The sequence below is a fragment of the Miscanthus floridulus genome, chromosome 2 (genome assembly GCF_019320115.1).
Source record: "Miscanthus floridulus cultivar M001 chromosome 2, ASM1932011v1, whole genome shotgun sequence".
Classification (NCBI taxonomy): Eukaryota; Viridiplantae; Streptophyta; class Magnoliopsida; order Poales; family Poaceae; genus Miscanthus; species Miscanthus floridulus.
In genome coordinates, this window is record NC_089581.1 from 180,422,532 (window position 1) to 180,445,298 (window position 22,767).

The 22,767-nt window shown below is 59.5% G+C and overlaps 1 protein-coding gene across 1 annotated transcript; it reads right to left on the minus strand.

Moving 5' to 3' along the window:
* Nucleotides 1-888: 888 nt before the first annotated feature.
* On the minus strand, nucleotides 889-22,676 carry LOC136537533 (heat shock cognate 70 kDa protein-like). Its single transcript, XM_066529469.1, has 3 exons — nucleotides 22,451-22,676; nucleotides 21,272-21,667; nucleotides 889-2,106 (listed from the first exon to the last, which is right to left on the minus strand). Exons 1-3 carry the CDS (start codon nucleotides 22,674-22,676, stop codon nucleotides 1,097-1,099), a joined length of 1,632 nt encoding a protein of 543 aa, XP_066385566.1. The 3' UTR covers nucleotides 889-1,096.
* Nucleotides 22,677-22,767: the final 91 nt, after the last annotated feature.

Sequence of the window (22,767 nt, forward strand, 5' to 3'; positions counted from 1 at the left end):
TTCAAGTACGAGTAACTGAATTTCTTCCCTGAAATTTTCCTTTGCTAACTGAAAATCTGGATTTATCTGACGGAAGATCATGTCATTTCTCGTTCTCCAGATTGTCCAGCACATGATGATAATAATCTCTGTAGAAAAAGGAACCTGGAGTTGATCTCTGAAGGTTTTGAGGATTTGGAAGGGGTCCAGCGAGTTGTCTACCTGAATGTTGAGCCATGCCCAGCACTGAATGGCAAAGGGGCACTCAAAAAATAAGTGGCAAAGTGATTCCTCCCTGGAGCCTGAAAATTGTGCTTCTACTACCAAGGAAATTGGTCTTGCCATCGCAATTATACAGGTATAGAACGAAGCAATGTGTGCCTTTGTGGTGCTGGTGCAGCCGTTCAGTTTAACTGATGCTGGAGGCTGCTACTAGAATTTTGACACGCACATGTAAACAAGTTTGGTGCGCTGCCAAGCCTTTCGTGGTAAAGACAATTCCTTTGAGTAGCTTAGCCCAAATGGAGCAGTGATTAATCTATTTGTTAGCCTAGACAAAAACTGTATGGTACGGTACCTCCAGATCTACATGGTTGTCTTCTCATGATATAAAAGAGCACATTTGATGCTATGTTGTTGGCAATCTACTACGGTCTACAGGTTTGTTATAAGTGTTTGTGACTGTCGTCTGTCTTCTCCAAGTTGCACTGCTACTCATCAGCTTGTTAATAGTAGTTTGGATTCTCCAAGGAAGGAGTTTGGATTCAGCAAAAGTTCATGGTTGCAACTGTTCCGAGCTTAAAATCAGCTTGACAGATGCAAGACACATCCAACAGAAATAGAAGATTACTACAATATCACCAAGATTCCAGAAACGAAGAAAGCACAAGCTAGGCTATGGCCTGTTCCCAGCTTAAAACCAGCTTGAGTGCTTGACAGAAGCAAGACACACTCAAGAAAATAGAACATTACTACAATATCACCATGGTTCCAGAAACAACGACACTACCAAGCTTATGGCCATACACAAGCCAAGCCAAAAGTCATGTCATTTAGCATCCATTGCAACAAAAGCGACGAGCTACTTACCAGAGCTTTGATATGAACCCCTCCCCCTTTACCTCTCAGCCTTCGGTACCAAGCGCGCGATTTCCTCCTTGCGCAGTCGACCGCCGTGGTTAACGATGGTGATGCTGTTCTTCCGCCCAGTGTCCCTGTCCTCGGCGGACACCTTCATGACACCGTTTGCATCGATATCGAAGGTGACATCGAAACCAGGTACACCCTGCGGTGCCGGGGGTACATCGGTGAGCACGAACTTGCCGAGCAGATTGTTGTCCTTGGTGCTCGCGTTCTCGCCCTCATACACTCGAAAGGAAACGGCGGTCTGGTTGTCGTAGAGGGTGGTGAAAGGTGCCGTCTTTTTGATCGGGATGGCAGTGTTCCTCGGGATAACCACGCTCATTGTACAATCATCCCTGGTCTCTATTCCAAGCGAGAGTGGTGTAACGTCGCACAGAAGCATATCCACTAATCTCCCATCGTTGGTTCCACCACTGAGAATAGAGGCCTGGATGGCAGCGCCGTACGCAACAGCTTCATCAGGGTTGATGCTCCGGCAAAGCTCCTTCCCACAGAAGAATTCCCGAAGCATGTTCTGCACCTTGGGGATACGGGTGGAGCCGCCCACCAGGACGACGTCATGGACACTGCTCTTGTTCATCTTGGCATCGCATAAGCACTTATCCAAAGCCTCCATGCACTTCCTGAAAAGACCCTTGTTGAGCTCCTCGAATCGAGACCGGGTGATGGTGGTGCAGAAGTCAATGCCATCATGGAGCGAGTCAACCTCAATGGTGGTCTGTGTAGTGGAAGACAGCATCCTCTTTGCTCTCTCGGAGGCAGTCCTCAACCGCCGAAGCGCCTTCTGGTTGCTATGTATGTCCATCTTCTTGTGTTTCCGTGTGAACTCCTGGAGAGAGTATTTCACCATCTCGTTGTCGAAATCAGCCCCGCCAAGGTGAGTGTCACCAGCGATGGCCACCACCTCAAAGAGACCCTTATCCTTGTTGGTTCCTGGATCAATCTTCAGGAGGGAGACATCAAAGGTACCACCACCAAGATCGACTACGAGCACTGTCGGATACCGTGAGAAGGGGTACCCTAAGCAAGACCCAAAAAACGACTGCTTAGACTTCGTAAAGATCGAAACCAGCTAAACACCGCTGGCCTCAGCCGATTCTCCGACTCGCCCGAGGCCCCTCACCGCTGGCCTCGGCCGATTCTCCGACTCGCCCGAGGCCCCCTCACCACTGACCTCGAGCGACTCCCCGCCAAAGGCCTCGGCCAGGCCACCGACCCTCCGTCTCGCGCGAGGCGGGCTCGGCAGCACTCCGCTGCCTCTTCCTTCTCCCGTCCCTCTGACAAAACGTCGTATCGCATTAACTCAGCCAACTGCTGCCCCTAACATCGGCCGCATGCTCGGCACAGTACAGCGGAATGGCCGACGGGACAGGAGGCAGGACGGGGCAGGGGTTACCCGCCACTGTGCTAACCACTATGCACATGATTGACGCCCATGCCTCACTGAGCTGCCAACTCCTGCTCCAAGGACAACGCAGCATGAGGAGCCACGTCTGGGCTACTGTGGCCTCGGAATCAGTACCCAGGACCAATGATTCCCTCCAAGGCCTCGGCAGTTTGCTTCAGGGGCTCGGCAGCCTGAGGACCCACGTCCGCCGGGGCCCCCGCGATGGCTTGGCCTCGGCACCTGCAGAGCCACAGCTCCCCACGACGTCATCACACGATGACCTGCACGTCGCCCGGACTGGGCAGGGGTTACCCGCCACTGTGCTAACCACTATGCACATGGTTGACGTCCATGCCTCACTGAGCTGCCAACTCCTGCTCCAAGGACAACGCAGCATGGGGAGCCACGTCTGGGCTACTGTGGCCTCGGAATCAGTACCCAGGACCAATGATTCCCTCCAAGGCCTCGGCAGTTTGCTTCAGGGGCTCGGCAGCCTAAGGACCCACGTCCGCCGGGGCCCCCCGCGATGGCTTGGCCTCGGCACCTGCAGAGCCACAGTTCCCCACGACGTCATCACACGATGATCTACACGTCGCCCGGACTGGGCAGGGGTTACCCGCCACTGTACTAACCACCATGCACACGGTGGACGCCCATGCCTCACTGTGCTGCCAACTCCTGCTCCGAGGACAACACAGCGTGGGGAGCCATGTCTGGGCTACTATGGCCTCGGAATCAGTACCCAGGTCCAATAACTCCCCCCAAGGCCTCGGCAGTTTGCTTCAGGGGCTCGGCAGCCTGAGGATCCATGTCCGCCGAGCCCCCCACGATGGCTCGGCCTCGGCATCTGCAGGGCCGCTGCTCCCTACGACGTCATTGCGCGGTGACCAGCACGTCGCCCGCCATGTCCTGCATCAAGCTGTACTGGAGCCCCACGACGCACAAAATCGAGTATGAAGGCGCGTCACTTCTGCACGACAAGGACGGGGCCACTCCATCGACCATACCACAACAGTGGCCGGCTACAGGGCTCGGACACGCCATCCCATTTACAGAAGCGCTATGTAGCAATCTATGTATGGTCCCAGGTCTCCCTTAGAGTATAAAAGGGAGGGACCGGGGCCATTTCTAGGGGTGACCAGAAGAAAGACGAACACACCGCTAGAACTACGCACTCCTACGCTGCTTGGGAACAACGCCTCAAGTAGCCCGCATCACCCACGCCGAGACCGGGGGCTAGCTCCCTCTCTCACCTAGTTTGTAACCTCCTACTACGAGCACTCTGGTGCAAGGAATGCAAGATCGATCTCTCAGACTGAACGTAGGGCCTCGATTGCCTGAACCAGTATAAACCTTGTGTCTCTTTGCATCACCATCCGGGATTAGGGGCACGCAGCACAAATTCACTCGTTGGTTGAGGGACCCCTGGTTCCAAAGCACAGACAGTTGGCGCGCCAGGTAGGGGGGCTGCGTGTCGGCTTCGTCATCCTAGCAAGTTCCGGATGGCAGACCCCGTACGACCATTGCGTCTCGGCACCGTAGTTTGGTTCAAGAGCCTAGAGTTCATGTCTCTAGGGCGTGAGTACGACATGGTGTTCCTCACCCCTCGAGCCCCACCGTCCGACGATGAAGTGACGCCCCGGCAGCCCAGGCGCAGGCGGCGCCCGGGCGGCCGCTCTCGCCGTGCTCGCCAGGCACGACGCGAGCAAGGCCACCCCGACGCTACGCGAACCCGGGGCGGCACGCCACTCCCCGCCGATACCCTACGACCAGCTGTTGGTACGGGGTCCCTGGCAGGGGACCTGTCTGGCCTGAGCATGGACGAAGGAAAATCGCCGGTGGCTCGCGGCGATGCCCAGTCGTCTAGCTCCGCTCCACCACTCCCTGAAGAGCCGACCTCGGCGGGGCAGGATATGGAGACGGCACCGTCGCCATACCCCTTTGGGTTGAGAAATGCCGCCGCCTCTTACGCCCACGCTTACGCTGCCACTCACGAGCACCCCTCGGAACGCCGCCAGCGCTTCGCTCTCGACCTGAGCATCCGCTCTGACTCCTCGGACGAGGACGAGGCATGGCCCGGGGTGGATTTCTCCAAACTCCACAACCCTGGGGCTTTGCGCCACACCTGGCGGGTGCGCTCGCGCGCACCCACCGAAACCTCGAGTACAAAACAACATCCCAACAGGAACTGTCGAGAGCCAATCCTCGTCAGAACCTCAGGGGGAGTGCCTCCACTCCCCCCAAGGCTCGGGGGCTACTGTCGGATACCGTGAGAAGGGGTACCCTAAGCAAGACCCAAAAAACGACTGCTTAGACTTCGTAAAGATCGAAACCAGCTAAACACCGCTGGCCTCGGCCGATTCTCCGACTCGCCCGAGGCCCCTCACCGCTGGCCTCGGCCGATTCTCCGACTCGCCCGAGGCCCCCTCACCACTGACCTCGAGCGACTCCCCGCCAAAGGCCTCGGCCAGGCCACCGACCCTCCATCTCGCGCGAGGCGGGCTCAGCAGCACTCCGCTGCCTCTTCCTTCTCCCGTCCCTCTGACAAAACATCGTATCGCATTAACTCAGCCAACTGCTGCCCCTAACATCGGCCGCATGCTCGGCACAGTACAGCGGAATAGCCGACGGGACAGGAGGCAGGACGGGGCAGGGGTTACCCGCCACTGTGCTAACCACTATGCACATGGTTGACGCCCATGCCTCACTGAGCTGCCAACTCCTGCTCCAAGGACAACGCAGCATGGGGAGCCACGTCTGGGCTACTGTGGCCTCGGAATCAGTACCCAGGACCAATGATTCCCTCCAAGGCCTCGGTAGTTTGCTTCAGGGGCTCGGCAGCCTGAGGACCCACGTCCGCCGGGGCCCCCCGCGATGGCTTGGCCTCGGCACCTGCAGAGCCACAGCTCCCCACGACGTCATCACACGATGACCTGCACGTCGCCCGGACTGGGCAGGGGTTACCCGCCACTGTGCTAACCACTATGCACATGGTTGACGTCCATGCCTCACTGAGCTGCCAACTCCTGCTCCAAGGACAACGCAGCATGGGGAGCCGCGTCTAGGCTACTGTGGCCTCGGAATCAGTACCCAGGACCAATGATTCCCTCCAAGGCCTCGGCAGTTTGCTTCAGGGGCTTGGCAGCCTGAGGACCCACGTCCGCCGGGGCCCCCCACGATGGCTTGGCCTCGGCACCTGTAGAGCCACAGCTCCCCACGACGTCATCACACGATGATCTGCACATCGCCCAGACTGGGCAGGGGTTACCCGCCACTGTACTAACCACCATGCACACGGTGGACGCCCATGCCTCATTGTGCTGCCAACTCCTGCTCCGAGGACAACACAGCGTGGGGAGCCACGTCTGGGCTACTGTGGCCTCGGAATCAGTACCCAGGTCCAATAACTCCCCCCAAGGCCTCGGCAGTTTGCTTTAGGGGCTCGGCAGCCTAAGGATCCATATCCGCCGAGCCCCCCACGATGGCTCGGCCTCGGCATCTGCAGGGCCGCTGCTCCCTACGACATCATTGCGCGGTGACCAGCACGTCGCCCGCCATGTCCTGCATCAAGCTGTACTGGAGCCCCACGACGCACAAAATCGAGTATGATCGGCGCGTCACTTCTGTACGACAAGGACGGGGCCACTCCATCGACCATACCACAACAGTGGCCGGCTACAGGGCTCGGACACGCCACCCCATTTACAGAAGCGCTATGTAGCAATCTATGTACGGTCCCAGATCTCCCTTAGAGTATAAAAGGGAGGGACCGGGGCCATTTCTAGGGGCGACCAGAAGAAAGACGAACACACCGCTAGAACTACGCACTCCTACGCTGCTTGGGAACAACGCCTCAAGTAGCCCGCACCACCCACGCCGAGACCGGGGGCTAGCTCCCTCTCTCACCTAGTTTGTAACCCCCTACTACGAGCACTCCGGTGCAAGGAATACAAGATCGATCTCTCGGACTGGACGTAGGGCCTCGATTGCCTGAACTAGTATAAACCTTGTGTCTCTTTGCATCACCATCCGGGATTAGGGGCACGCAGCACAAATTCACTCGTTGGTTGAGGGACCCCTGGTTCCAAAGCATCGACAGTTGGCGCGCCAGGTAGGGGGGCTGCGTGTCGGCTTCGTCATCCTAGCAAGTTCCGGATGGCAGACCCCGTACGACCATTGCGTCTCGGCACCGTAGTTTGGTTCGGGAGCCTAGAGTTCATGTCTCTAGGGCATGAGTACGACATGGTGCTCCTCACCCCTCGAGCCCCACTGTCCGACGATGAAGTCACGCCCCGGCAGCCCAGGCGTAGGCGGCGCCCGGGCGGCCGCTCTCGCCGTGCTCGCCAGGCACGACGCGAGCAAGGCCACCCCGACGCTACGCGAACCCGGGGCGGCACACCACTCCCCGCCGATACCCTACGACCAGCTGTTGGTACGGGGTCCCTGGCAGGGGACCTGTCTGGCCTGAGCATGGACGAAGGAAAATCGCCGGTGGCTCACGGCGATGCCCAGTCGTCTAGCTCCGCTCCACCACTCCCTAAAGAGCCGACCCCGGCGGGGCAGGATATGGAGACGGCACCGTCGCCATACCCCTTTGGGTTGAGAAATGCCGCCGCCTCTTACGCCCACGCTTACGCTGCCACTCACGAGCACCCCTCGGAACGCCGCCAGCGCTTTGCTCTCGACCTGAGCATCCGCTCCGACTCCTCGGACGAGGACGAGGCATGGCCCAGGGTGGATTTCTCCGAACTCCACAACCCTGGGGCTTTGCGCCAATTCTTGGCTGCAAGCGACTACTGCCTCGGCTACTCCGACTCCGACGACGAAGGGACTTACGATCCATCTCGTGAGTGCTTCCACGTCGGGCTCAGGATGCCAAGGGCGGGCGAAGAGGACGAGAGGATAGGCAAGCATTCCCCGCCCCGGGCAGGGGCGGGCGACGCCACTCCTCCGCGTCTCGAACCCCCGGCAGCACGGAACGAGAATCCTGTTCGCGGGGGACATCGACGCCCAGACCTGGAGTAGCTCCGTGAGCTTCAAGCCAAGGTCGAACAGGACCGACTCCTTCTGCAACAGCTTCGGGACACTCTTGAGCAGGAGCAGCAAGGGCGTGGTGAGGGCGGAGGAGCCCGAGGGAGGGCCCACGACGTCCATCACCGCATCAACGACAACGAGGGGGGAGAGCCACCCCCAATCTTTAATCGCGCTAGCCAGAATGTCGCAGCGGCTGCGATGCTGGTCCGAGCGATGCCCGAGCCCTCCACCACCGAGGGGCGACGGGTCCGCGGAGAGCTCCGCGACCTCCTTGAGACCGCAGCGGTGCAGCAGGCCGAAAGTTCCGCCTCCCGCCGGCGCGGAGGCACTTCGGAGCAGCCCGCAGCGCAACCTCGCCGGGGCTAGGATGCCTCGGTCCACCCCGAGGCCGCTCGCACGCCGACAGTCAACAGGGCCCCCTCGGTACGCGATTGACCTAGAGACCAACGCGAGGCACGGGGCGACCACGAAGTAGTTGGCAGGCGACGGCGCCATGACAACGGAGCCGCCCGGGGCTACCACCCACACCGAGGCGGTCGCTACAACAGCGGTGAGGACCGCAGTCCTTCCCCTGAGCCGCCAGGCCCTCGGGTCTTCAGCAGGGCCATCCGCGCGGCTCCTTTCCCCGCCCGGTTCCGACAGCCGGCCAATCTCGCGAAGTACAGCGGCGAGACCAACCCGGAGCTCTGGCTCGCCGATTACCGCCTGGCCTGCCAGCTAGGCAGCGCGGACGATGACCTGCTCATCATCCGCAATCTCCCACTGCTCTTGTCGGACTCGGCACGAGCCTGGCTCGAGCATCTCCCTCCCTCGCAAATCCACAACTGGCGCAACTTGGTTAGGAACTTCCAGGGCACTTATGTGCGCCCTGGGAATTCCTGGGATCTTAAGAGCTACCGCCAGAAGCCGGATGAGTCTCTCCGAGACTTCATCCGGCGCTTCTCCAAACAGTGCACCGAACTACCCAGCGTCGGCGACTCGGAGATCGTCCAGGCTTTCCTCTCCGGCACCACTTGTCGGGACTTGGTCCGAGAGTTAGGACGCAACGTCCCGCGCTCTGCTGCCGCGCTCCTCGACATCGCCACCAGCTTCGCCTCAGGGGAAGAGGCTGTCGAAGCCATCTTCCCCGACGCCGATTCCAAGGGTAAGCGGAGGGAAGAGGCCCTCGTGGCCTCAGCCTCCCACCTCCCTAAGAAAAAGAAGAAGGGTCGCCCAGGGAAGCAGGAGGTCCTCGAGGCCATCCATGTCGCCACAACAGATCGCAGGAATCCCCGAGGCCCCCGCGGCCCCGGGCTATTCGACGACATGCTGAAGAAGCCCTGCCCTTACCATCAAGGTCCGGTGAAGCATGCTCTCGAGGATTGCACCATGCTGCGGCGCTACTACGCCAGGCTCGGGCTCCCCGACGACGACGCCAAGCAGAAGGGCGCCGGCGGTCGGAACGAGGACAAGGACGATGGGTTCCCCAAGGTACGCAACGCTTTCATGATCTTCGGTGGGCCCTCGGCATGCCTTACGGCGCGGCAGCGCAAGAGGGAACGCCGAGAAGTCTTCTCGGTCAAAGTGGCCACCCCCAGTACCTCGACTGGTCCCAAGAGGCGATCACCTTCGATCGAGGTGACCACCCCGACCGTATTCCGAATCCCGGGAAGTACCCGCTGGTCGTCGACCCGATCATCGGCAACACCCGACTCTCCAAGGTGTTGATGGACGGAGGCAGCGGCCTCAACATCCTCTACGCCAACACCCTGGAGCTCTTGGAGATCGACCGGTTGAGGCTACGAGGCGACGTTGCACCCTTCCACGGCATCGTGCCGGGGAGGCGCACGCAACCCCTCGGGTGCATCGACCTTCCCGTCTGCTTCGGCACCCCTTCCAACTACCGCAAGGAAGTCCTCACCTTCGAAGTAGTCGGGTTCGGGGGAGCCTACCACGCCATCCTGGGGCGACCATGCTACGCCAAGTTCATAGCAGTGCCCAACTATACCTACCTCAAGCTCAAGATGCCAGGCCCTAATGGTGTCATCACAATCGAATCCACGTACGAACATGCATACGACTGCGACGTCGAGTGCATCGAGTACGCCGAGGCCCTTGCGGAGGCCGAGACCCTCATCGCCCACCTAGACCAGCTCAGTGGCGAGGTGCCTGACTCCAAGCGTCGCGCGGGGGCGTTCGAGCCCGCTGAAACCATCAAACTCATCCCAGTCGACCCCGCATGCCCCGACGACCGGGCGCTGAAGATCGGCGCCACCTTCGACATCAAATAGGAAGCCGTGCTCGTCGACTTTCTCCGTGCGAACGCCGACATTTTCGCATGGAGTCCCTCGGACATGCCGGGCATACCGAGGGAAGTCGCCGAGCACGCCCTGGACATCCGGGCTGGATCTAGACCGGCGAGGCAATGCCTGCGCCGCTTCGACGAAGAAAAGCGCAGGGCCATCGGGGAGGAGGTACAGAAGCTCTTGGCGGCCGGGTTCATCAAGGAAGTATCCCACCCAGAGTGGTTGGCTAACCCCGTTTTAGTCAAGAAGAAAAATGGGAAGTGGAGGATGTGTGTAGACTACACCGGTCTGAATAAAGCCTGTCCAAAGGTCCCCTTCCCATTACCTCGAATCGATCAGATCGTTGATTCCACCGCAGGGTGTGAGACCCTGTCTTTCCTCGATGCGTACTCCGGATACCATCAGATCAAGATGAAAGAGTCCGACCAGCTCGCGACTTCCTTCATCACACCGTTTGGCATGTACTGCTATGTGACGATGCCCTTCGGCCTCAGAAACGCAGGTGCCACATACCAGTGGTGCATGACCCAGGTCTTTGGTGACAACATTGGGCAGACCGTCGAGGCCTACGTAGACGACATCGTGGTCAAAACCAGAAAGGCCGAAAATCTCGTGAATGACTTGAGGGTGACCTTCAAATGCCTTAGAGAGAAGGGCATCAAGCTCAACCCCGAGAAGTGCGTGTTCGGGGTCCCCCGAGGCATGCTCTTGGGATTCATAGTCTCGGAACGCGGCATTGAGGCCAACCCAGAGAAGATCTCAGCTATAACCAGCATGGGACCAATCAGAGATCTCAAGGGAGTACAGAGGGTCATGGGATGCCTTGCGGCCCTAAGTCGCTTCATCTCGCGCCTCGGCGAAAAAGGCCTGCCCCTGTACCGCCTCTTGAGAAAGTCCGAGTGCTTTTCTTGGACCGCCGAGGCCGAGGAAGCCCTCGCCAGGCTCAAAGCACTGCTGACCAACCCCCCCGTCCTGGTACCGCCCACCAAGGGCGAGCACCTCTTGCTCTACGTCACCGCGATGACCCAAGTGGTCAGCGCGGCCGTAGTAGTCGAGAGGCAGGAGAAGGGACATGCTCTACCCGTCCAACGACCTGTTTACTTCATCAGCGAAGTGCTCTCCGAAACTAAGACGCGTTACCCCCACATCCAGAAGCTGGTTTACACCGTAGTCTTGGCTCGACGCAAGCTGCGTCACTACTTCGAGTCCCACCCGGTGACTGTGGTGTCGTCTTTTCCTCTGGGAGAGATAATCCAAAACCGGGAGGCCTCGGGTAGAGTAGCCAAGTGGGCTGTCGAACTCATGGGGGAAACCTTGTCCTTCACGCCTCGGAAAGCGATCAAATCACAGGTCCTGTCCAACTTTGTAGCCGAATGGACCGACACACAGCTGCCACCTGTTCAGATCCAATCAGAATGCTGGACCATGTACTTCGACGGGTCTCTGATGAAGACTGGGGCTGGCGTGGGCCTGCTCCTGGTCTCGCCCCTCGGAGTACACATGCGCTACATGATCCGGCTTCACTTCGCCGCCTCCAACAATGTCGCCGAATACGAGGCCCTCATCAACGGCCTGCAAGTCGCCATCGAACTTGGAGTACGACATCTCGACATACGGGGTGATTCGCAGCTCGTCGTCGATCAGGTGATGAAAGAGTCAAGCTGCCATGACCCCAAAATGAAGGCGTACTGCGCGATGGTACGTCGCCTGGAGAACAAGTTCGACGGTCTCGAACTCAACCACGTTGCACGAAAGTTCAACGAGGCTGCGGACGAACTGGCAAAGATGGCGTCTGCACGGACCCCGGTCCCCCCGAACATCTTCGCCAGAGACCTCCACAAGCCATTCGTCGACTACGCCTCAGCAATGGAAGAGGGCCCATCGGCCGAGCCCACCGCAGGGCCCGAGGCCCCCTCTACCACCGAGACCTCGCCCGTCGAGCCCGAGGCCATGGCGATTGACGCAGAGCCTCCCAAGGCCGACCAAGGAACGGACTGGCGAGTCCCTTTCCTTGATCACCTCGTTCGAGGAGAACTGCCTACTGACAGAACCGAAGCCCGATGGCTTGCGCGACGCGCCAAGACTTATGCCCTCTGCGACGATGAGTTGTATAGGCGTAGCCCATCTGGTATTCTCCAACGATGCATCACCACCGAGGCTGGCCAATCCTTACTTTAGGACTTGCACGCGGGAGTCTGTGGGCACCACGCGGCACCTCGGGCGCTCGTAGGTAATGCCTTCCGCCAAGGTTTCTATTGGCCAACGGCGGTGGCCGACGCCACGAAGCTAGTACGCTCTTGCGAGGGATGCCAATACTACGCTCGACAGACGCACCTGCCGGCCCAAGCCCTCCAAACCATCCCCATCACATGGCCATTCGCTGTGTGGGGGCTGGACATGGTTGGGCCTCTGCAGAAAGCACCCGAGGGCCATACCCATCTGCTGGTAGCTATCGACAAATTCTCCAAATGGATCGAGGCTCGTCCAATCGCTCAGATCAAATCCGAGCAAGCGGTACTGTTCTTTACCGATATCATCCATAGGTTCGGGGTTCCTAACACCATCATTACTAACAATGGGACACAATTCACCGGACGCAAGTTCCTAACGTTCTGCGATGACCACCACATCCGGGTGGCTTGGTCGGCCGTAGGGCATCCAAGGATGAATGGCCAAGTAGAGCGTGCCAACGGCATGATCCTACAAGGCCTTAAGCCAAGAATATTCAACCAATTGAAGAAGTTTAGCAAGAAATGGCTTGCCGAACTCCCGTCAGTCATCTAGAGCCTAAGAAATACCCCAAGCTGAGCCACGGGATTCACACCGTTCTTCCTGGTCTATGGAGCCGAGGCCATCCTCCCCACTGACTTAGAATATGGTTCCCCGAGGCTACAGGCGTACAACGAGCAAAGCAACCGCACTGCCCGCGAAGACGCCCTCGACCAACTGGAGGAAGCCCGAGACGTCGCGCTGCTACACTCAGCCAGGTACCAGCAAGCCCTACGACGCTACCAAGCCCGGCGCGTCCAAAGCCGAGACCTGAAGGTGGGCGACCTGGTGCTGAGACGGAGGCAGAGCAACAAGGGCCGCCACAAGCTGACCCCACCCTGGGAAGGGCCGTACATCGTCGCTCAAGTGCTGAAGCCCGGGACCTACAAGTTGGCCAACGAGAAGGGCGAAATCTTCACAAACGCTTGGAACATAGAACAGCTACGTCGTTTCTACCCTTAAATTTCCAAACGTTGTTTACATTGTTTCTCGAAATACAATAAAGAAGCGTTCTTAGTTGTTACAATCTTTCGAGGAACCCCCTTATAAACAAGTCAATTGTATAGAACCTAAGGACCGTACGATCGTCTCAAAGGTGAAAAGGCCGGCCGAGCCGTGAGAACGGCCTACGCCTCCGGGCTACGGCAGCTCCCTCACCACCTTTTCACCCAAAGGACAGCGTAGGCTCCGAGGAAGTTCTATGCAGAGAGCTTGTCTATCAATAGGGGCTCGACGTCACAATAGCGCTATAAGGGAGACTCGGCTCTGCCTCTGCAAAGCCGAGCCTCCCTCGAGGGCTAAAAAAGGGGAACCCCCCTAAGTCTCGAACACCGTTTGTTAATGGTCTTTCAAAAAATTTCTACGCCAAACTCTCTCGCGCTCCGACGGGACCTTCACAAGAAACCCAAAGACCAAAAGTTTGTCTGGAGGCCAAAGGGCCGGTCGAGTCGTGAGAACGGCCTACGCCTCTGGGCTACGGCAGCTCCCTCACCACCCTTCGCCGAAGGACGGCTTAGGTCCCGGGGGATTTCTTTGCGGGTTCCCAAGATCGAGACAGAGGGCACAGGCTAGGAAGTAGAATAGAAAACGTTTAAAAGACGCACATACGCAAATACTTTAAAAGGCCTCGACAGCCACAAAAACGTCACGATACGGCAACTAACTCAATCCGGTTACATGGCCCCTTTTGGCCCAGGTCAAAGCTCAAGGATCGGTGGCCGGCGCGGGAGGGACCACCTCTTCTTCAAATAGACTAGCCAGCGCCGTGCCAGGTGCCTCGGCCGCCTCCAACAGCTTCACGACCTCCGCATCAGCCTCCTCGTCATCTTCTGGTAACACATAGCCGTCGCTGACAGCCTCGAGGTTGATGGCATAGTGCGAGGAGACGACGGCCAGGGCGCGCTTGACACCCATGTGCAACGCCCCCCGGAGCCTCTCGTGGACGCGGCCGCTCAACGCAATCAGGCGGCTCCCAAGGGAGCTGGCTGATTGGACCTCCTCGATGTCCAGGGCCTCGCAGGCGGTACGGATAGCGCTACGTAGCGCCTCATGCTCCCGGACCTCAACATCCAGCGCCGCTTGCGCTGCGACGGAGGCCTCAGCCGCCTGGGAAGCTTCTTTTTTCAGGTCTACATCGCAACGAGGGGTCAGGAGTCAAACGCGAACCGGAACAAATGGAACAAGGAACACGGTTCAGCGGAACTTACCCTCGGCCTTGTTCTTCTAGGCTAGGACCTCAACCCGAGAGGCCTCGGCCGCCTTGGTAGCCTCTGCCAAGGCGACTCTCGTCGCCTGATGCTCGCTCTGCTCCGCACCCAGCTGCCCGGCTGTGGCCTTCGCAGAGGCCATCGCTTCTTGGGCCCGAGACCTAAAGGAGTCTCGCTCCTCCTCCAGTTCCTTGATCTTCGCCACCAAGGGGGCAGCCTGCCCCTTAGCCGTGACCAACTCGGCCTGAAGGTCAGCACAACGAAGGCGGAGGTCCTCCACTTCCGCACTCCGCGCTGACAAAAGCCCCTGGGCGTCAGCAAGCAGGCCCTTCTGCCGCCGGAGCTGGTCCTAGATATCCCTCTCCCTTCGTAGGAACACCGATTTCCCAAGGGACCGGGTCTCGAGCTCCTATAAAGGTAAGAAACGCGCGTCAAAACACTGCGAGGGAACTCGAAGAGAAAACAACTCGGCACAGGAGAGGAAAGTACTTACCTGGGTGACACCGGGCAAGTCCCGTCCCATAATAGTCATCGCCGTCTGCAGCGACCGCACTGCCAGTTGGCGGTACTGCTCGAGGGTATCCCACCGCCCCCCCTCTGCGATATCTTTAAGGGCAAACACAGGCTCCCCCTCGGGATTAGCCTGGTTCCGCCAGAAAACACGCGGGAAGTTCCACCCACGGGGCTCGGGCCGTAGCCGGGCAAGGGCCGAACTCCCCTCGGCTGGATCTAGGACTGGCTGCTCCGCGGTACTGGCCGCCTCGACGTCCGCCGCCTCCTTCCCTCAGGAAGAATCATCAGACGAGATTGTCTGAACCAGGGGCGGCGCCAAAATTTGCTCCGTTTCCACCTCCATCGCCTCGGCCTCGACGGACCCGGGGGCTCTGGCCTCCGCCATCTCTACCTCGGTGGCCCCGGCGTCCACCGCCCTGGCTTCAGAGGTCTTGGGGGCTCCGGCCTCACCCTCAATGGCCTCGGCAATGGTGGACGCCCCAGCCTCCTTCGCCCCAAGACCCGCGACATCGCGAGGCGTGGGCTCCTCCTCCTCCACTCGCTCCGCGGCTGCCTCGGCACCCTTTTCCTGGGCAGCCGCCTCCTCCAAAACAGCCCCGCCCGACGCCGCGCCACGCTGCACGCCAGCCTGCGCCTCCGCTGCCTGATGGGCGGAGGAGCTAACATTCACCTTGAGCGCCTTACGGGGCGCCAAGGGAGGATCTTCCACCAGATGCGTCTGGCTGGAAGCAAAGACACTCCCAAGGTCAGCATGCGACCGAGGGGCAAACAAGAAGTACTACGGACTCCACCAGAAAAAAACGCTTACCGCGAACGGCGATGCAGCCGCTTCGACACCGCCAGCCTCCTCTGCAACGGCGGCGGTGGTGGCAGCAGCGTGGCCTCGGTGTCCATCGGTGCCAGCTGGCCTCCGTCGGGCCCCGGCACCTCCTTGACCCTTCGCGGAGACGATGGGGTCGCCCCCACCGTCGCCGGCTCCACCTCCACCGTCAAACCCATCGGGCTAACGGCACGCTCCTCCAACACCCGCGCCTCGGGTGTGTCGGCCTCGGCCCCGGGACGAGCCGCCACCGGCCCCGGGACGAGCCGCCACCGGCCCCGGGACACCTCCTCCTCCTGGGAGCGTCAGGCTCCTTGCCGACGCCCCGGGCACCATCTCCCTAATGTCGGGGAGGTGTTCCAGGCAGGCCGTCCCCACCTCACGCCCGCCGCCGTCGCCCGAAGAATCCGACATCGACGACGAGGGAGACGGCTCCAACGGGAGACCGTCGAGCTTCTGACGTCGGCGACGGGCGTCCAGCTTTTCGCGCGCGAGGAGCTTCTTCGTGCGCTTCGCCTCCTTGGCATCTTTCTTCTTCTTCTCCTCCTCAGCACGCGCCCTGTTCACGGATCGCCGCCGGGCGTCCTCGGGAACGGGCGGCGGGAGCCTCGCACGTCTCTTATCCCCTGTGGGAACAACGAAGTAAGACAACAGACAAAAAAGAAAAAAAAACGAAAAACAAGAAGGCCGCGAAAGCCTCGACAACATCCAACTTACCAGTGAGACATACCCCCGCGACGGGCGCATCGGGAACAGCATCAAATCGTCAATCCTCGGCTTCCCGTCTACCGCCTCTCTCACCCGACGCAGGGTCTCATCGTCGGTAAGGGCGAAGGCGGACATCTTGACACCAGCGATCGGATCGCCCGGCGTCATCTCGAACAGCCGCCGCCGCCGCCGGGCCATCAGCGGCAACACCCTCCGGCGGTGAAAAGCCGCCACGACCACGGCCGCCGAAAGGCCGTGGTCACATAGCTTCCCCAAGGCCCTCAAGAGCGGTTCCAGCCTAGGCTGATCGACCTTGATGACGCCGTATCCCCATTTCTCTGGTTGACTCTCTACAACCCGCCCGGTATAAGGGGGAAGTCCTCCGCCGTCGTTGCGGAGGTAGAACCAGCCGTCATACCAACGACGGTTGGACGAGGACAGCTGGGCCGGGATGTAGAGGGACTGCCGGTCTTGGCGTACGTGAAGGGTGCAGCCGCCGGCCCTCTGCACCTTCCGAGCCCCCCTCGTTCCCCCCGGCTTGGTGGTGAACGTCGCTCGGAACAAGTGGAGCCACAACTCCCAGTGGGGAGCGATCCCCAAGTACCCCTCACAGACGGCGACGAAGATGGCCGCCTGCACGATGGAGTTGGGGCTGAAATTGTGAAGCTCCACGCCATAGTAGTGCGGGAGCGCCCGCATGAAGTTATCCACCAGCGACCCGAGGCCTCGCTCGTGGAAGACGACGAAGCTCACCACGTAGCCGTCGCGCAGCCTCGGCTCCGACTCGTTCCCCGGAGCAATCCACTCCGGCTCGTCAGGGTGGGTGATCGGGCGAAGAAGATCGGCCTCCACGAGCGACTACAGCTTCTCCTCGGTGACGTCGGACCGCTCCCAGGGATCCGCCGGGAGGATGACGGGACCACCAGCCATTGCGCGGCGGAGGACGCTACTACGGCGGTAATCTCTCTCCCTCTCTCTTTCAGTCTCTCGCCCTTCCCCTTCTCCTCCCCGGCGCTCTATGCTCTCAGCAACGGCACGGAGGCAGCAAAGGCGAGTGCGGAAAAGGTAAGAAGGGGAAGGGCGAGGTTCTTTGCGTATTTATGCAGGGACAAGACGAAACCACCGGGCGACGAAATCGGAGAAGTTTCCCCCAAAAGATCCGGCGCGGTTATCTAGATCCGGTTTTACCGCCCACGCGCCCACTCCCTCCTCATTAAATCGTGCGTGCAGATACGTCCCGTCGGCTGACACCACGTCGCGTCCAACCGCAGCAGCAGCAGGCGCCGTTTCGCTACCCCGAAAAAGTCACCTCAAAAGACGCGCCTGCCGTTGTTAGCCGTAGGGAGAGAAATAACCCCCCCGATTCCTTTCAGGCAAAGGAACTGGGCACCGAGCCCGCTACGGTCCAGGGGTTCGAAGGCTGGGCCCTTAGGGGTTTCGACAGCTGCCCCAGGGCAACAGAGTCAGGGGCGACTACGGGCGAGCCTATACGAGGCCGAGGCCCAAGCAAGCGAAACGCTTGGGACGCCCTGTGTCGTGTCCGAGACCGGTAGGGAGGTCTCTGAATGGGATCCCACCATAGGGAGGCACCAAGCCACCGAGGCCCGGCGAACGGCCTCGGCACCCACTAGAGAAACCCTCCGGTACTCTTGGAGCGCGTCTCCGGACCGCTAGTCGACCCCCAGCGAACGGGGTACGGGCCTCCACTCGGACTTACCCGATAACAGCTCACCGGAACTGCCATCGCTCGCGCCCACCGAGGGTAGCGTGGCACATTCCACCCCTCCTTCTGAGCGAAAAGGAAGCGCGAGGGTCGAGTAAAAAGTCAGGAGAATCCCTGACGGCCCTCTTACTCTGCGCAGAGGCTAAGGGACTCTTTCTGCAAAAACATTGCCGAGGCCCAGCGACTTAGGCTCGCACCTGAGGGGGCTCGGCAAAACAAACCCTCCTTCCGAGCGAAAAGGAAGCGCGAGGGTCGTTCAAAAAGCCAGAAGAGCTCCTGACGGCCCTCTTGCTCCGTGCAAAGGCTAGGGAGCTCCTTCTGCAAAAGACGCCGAGACCCCGCGACCTAGGCTCGCACCCGAGGGGGGCTCGGCAGACAGACCCTCACGCGCGAGGGGCGAACCAAAAAGCCAGGGGGACCTCTGATCGCTCTCTCGCTCCGCACGAGAGACTCGGGGGCTCCTCCTGCAACTTTGCCGAGACCCAGCGGCTCAAGCTCGCACACGAGTGGGCTCGGCAAACAGCCCCCCGTCCGAGCGAAAAGGACGTGCGGGGGACAGACAAAAAAGTCGGGAGGACCCCTGACCGCCCTCTCGCCCCGTGCGGAGGCTCGGGGGCTCTTCCTACACCCAAGATAAAGACAAAGCGACCCAAGCCCGTTACGGTCCAGGGGTTCGAAGGCTGGGCCCCCAGGGGTTTCGATAGCTGCCCCAGGACAAAAGAGTCAGGGACGACTACGGGCGAGCCTGTACGGGCGCGCCCTGTGTCGTGTCTGAGACCGGCAGGGAGGTCTCCGAATGGGATCCCACCGTAGGGAGGCACCGAGCCACCGAGGCCCAGCGAACGGCCTCGGCACCCACTAGAGAAACCCGCCGGTACTCTTGGAGCGCGTCTCCGGACCGCTAGCCGACCCCCAGCGAACGGAGTACGGGCCTCCACTCGGACTTACCCGATAACAGCTCACCGGAAATGCCAACGCTCGCGCCCACCGAGGGTAGCACGGCATCTTCCACCCCTCCTTCCGAGCGAAAAGGAAGCACGGGGGTCGTACAAAAAGCCGGGGGAACCCCTGACGGCCCTCTCGCTCCAGGCGGAGACTGAGGGGCTTTTTCCGCAGCATCATCAAGGCCCTGCGATCCGAACTCGCACCCATGGGCCCGGCAAACACCCCTCACTCAAAAAAGAAAAAAGCCCCTGAAGAAGTGAAATCACTCCTCCAGGGCCTCGGGGGCTACACTCGGCGGGTGCGCTCGCGCGCACCCACCGAAACCTCGAGTACAAAACACCATCCCAACAGGAACTGTTGAGAGCCAATCCTCGTCAGAACCTCAGGGGGAGTGCCTCCACTCCCCCCAAGGCTCGGGGGCTACTGTCGGATACCGTGAGAAGGGGTACCCTAAGCAAGACCCAAAAAACGACTGCTTAGACTTCGTAAAGATCGAAACCAGCTAAACACCGCTGGCCTCGGCCGATTCTCCGACTCGCCCGAGGCCCCTCACCGCTGGCCTCGGCCGATTCTCCGACTCGCCCGAGGCCCCCTCACCACTGACCTCGAGCGACTCCCCGCCAAAGGCCTCGGCCGGGCCACCGACCCTCCGTCTCGTGCGAGGCGGGCTCGGCAGCACTCCGCTGCCTCTTCCTTCTCCCGTCCCTCTGACAAAACGTCGTATCGCATTAACTCAGCCAACTGCTGCCCCTAACATCGGCCGCATGCTCGGCACAGTACAGCGGAATGGCCGACGGGACAGGAGGCAGGACGGGGCAGAGGTTACCCACCACTGTGCTAACCACTATGCACATGGTTGATGCCCATGCCTCACTGAGCTGCCAACTCCTGCTCCAAGGACAACGCAGCATGGGGAGCCACGTCTGGGCTACAGTGGCCTCGGAATCAGTACCCAGGACCAATGATTCCCTCCAAGGCCTCGGCAGTTTGCTTCAGGGGCTTGGCAGCCTGAGGACCCACGTCCGCCGGGGCCCCCCGCGATGGCTTGGCCTCGGCACCTGCAGAGCCACAGCTCCCCACGACGTCATCACACGATGACCTGCACGTCGCCCGGACTGGGCAAGGGTTACCCGCCACTGTGCTAACCACTATGCACATGGTTGACGTCCATGCCTCACTGAGCTGCCAACTCCTGCTCCAAGGACAACGCAGCATGGGGAGCCGCGTCTGGGCTACTGTGGCCTCGAAATCAGTACCCAGGACCAATGATTCCCTCCAAGGCCTCGGCAGTTTGCTTCAGGGGCTCGGCAGCCTGAGGACCCACGTCCGCCGGGGCCCCCCGCGATGGCTTGGCCTCGGCACCTGCAGAGCCACAGCTCCCCACGACGTCATCACACGATGATCTGCACGTCGCCCGGACTGGGCAGGGGTTACCCGCCATTGTACTAACCACCATGCACACGGTGGACGCCCATGCCTCACTGTGCTGCCAACTCCTGCTCCGAGGACAACGCAGCGTGGGGAGCCACGTCTGGGCTACTGTGGCCTCGGAATCAGTACCCAGGTCCAATAACTCCCCCCAAGGCCTCGGCAGTTTGCTTCAGGGGCTCGGCAGCCTGAGGATCCATGTCCGCCGAGCCCCCCACGATGGCTCGGCCTCGGCATCTGCAGGGCCGCTGCTCCCTACGACGTCATTGCGCGGTGACCAGCACGTCGCCCGCCATGTCCTGCATCAAGCTGTACTGGAGCCCCACGACGCACAAAATCGAGTATGACCGACGCGTCACTTCTGCACGACAAGGACGGGGCCACTCCATCGACCATACCACAACAGTGGCCGGCTACAGGGCTCGGACACGCCACCCCATTTACAGAAGCGCTATGTAGCAATCTATGTACGGTCCCAGGTCTCCCTTAGAGTATAAAAGGGAGGGACCGGGGCCATTTCTAGGGGCGACCAGAAGAAAGACGAACACATCGCTAGAACTACGCACTCCTACGCTGCTTGGGAACAACGCCTCAAGTAGCCCGCACCACCCACGCCGAGACCGGGGGCTAGCTCCCTCTCTCACCTAGTTTGTAACCCCCTACTACGAGCACTCTGGTGCAAGGAATACAAGATCGATCTCTCGGACTGGACGTATGGCCTCGATTGCCTGAACCAGTATAAACCTTGTGTCTCTTTGCATCACCATTCGGGATTAGAGGCACGCAGTACAAATTCACTCGTTGGTTGAGGGACCCCTGGTTCCAAAGCACCGACAAGCACCGTCCTTTGTTTGTTGCTGACAGGCATCTTCTCAAGACCATATGCGAGGGCAGCGGCAGTTGGCTCATTGATAATGCGCATTACATTCAGGCCGGCAATGGCACCCGCGTCAATGGTAGCCTGGCGCTGGGAGTTGTTGAAGTAGACGGGCACGGTGATGACAGCATTCTTGATCGTTTTACCAAGATATACCTCAGCTGTCTCTCTCATCTTGGTGAGCACCATGGAGGAGATCTCCTCAGGCATGAACTGCCTCTCCTTGCCTTTATACTGCACCATGATCATCGGCCGGTCATCACGACCTGCGACAACTTTGAAAGGCCACAACTTGACATCTTGTTGAACAGACTCGGCGCTGAATCGGCGGCCAATTAGTCGCTTCACCTCTGTAGAAAATTAGTCATGTAGTCAATCAGATGAACCATGTATAGCTTAACTTCGATAATTTTATTATCATCTGTCAAATGTTATTTCTGTTAGAAAAAAGAGTATGATTTGACACTGCCTTAACTTGCATATGCCCAGGTTCAGATAATGTGGATTTGCGGTCATTAAACAGGTTAAGAAGTATAATGGGCTGTGTAGCAACGGGATAGTATTGTGGTTGTCACTGGACAGTTGCCAGCATTATCACTTTATCAGAATCTTCGCTGCAATCGATTCTCCTCATCGCCCTAGATTCAACGAGATGAATTGAACAAACAGTTCACACGGAAAGGTGAGGTGTCTGGGCGATACTAAACAGTCTTACGCAAGTCCAAAAAAAAATACTCCTTTCCTTTACAAATCCGTGGGTAAGAAAAATAAATGGCATAAATTAGAAATATTAGCTGAACCAAACACGAAGCCAGCTACAGAAGATGCTGTAGCAATCCATTCATCATTCAGTCCCCGGAGTTACTGGGTAAGCACCGTTTGCAGCGGGGGTTTCGATCGATCTAGATAATGCCTGACGCTGCGGCGGGCTGTGAACCACCGGCACGAGTTTTGTGTTTCTTACTACTGACTGAAAATTGATCTGGGCGGCTGCCCACCAAAACATAACGGAAAAAACCCATCTTTGGGCTTCACATAAGTCAAAAACCCCAGCGACTACCAACAAAAGCGGCGACGAACAACTACTGAGATGGAGGCTACAGAACGGAGAAACACCGAGGTGTAGTACTCACCGAAGATGGTGTTCATGGGGTTCAGGGCGGCCTGGTTCACGGCCGCCTCGCCGACGAACCTCTCGGTGCTGGTGAAGGCCACGCAGGATGGTGTGAGGCGGTTGCCCTGGTCGTTGGCGATGACCTCGCTGCGGTCGTGCTGCCACACGGCCACGCACGAGTAAGTAGTACCGAGGTCGATGCCGACCGCCGGACCATCTCTCTTCCTCTTCGAAGCGGCCGCCATCTTCCTTCCCAGAGAACTAGAGAAGCGTGTGCGAGAAGAGTAGCAGTACTACTTTCACAACGCCGAGCGGAGGTGTCAGGTGTGCCAAGAC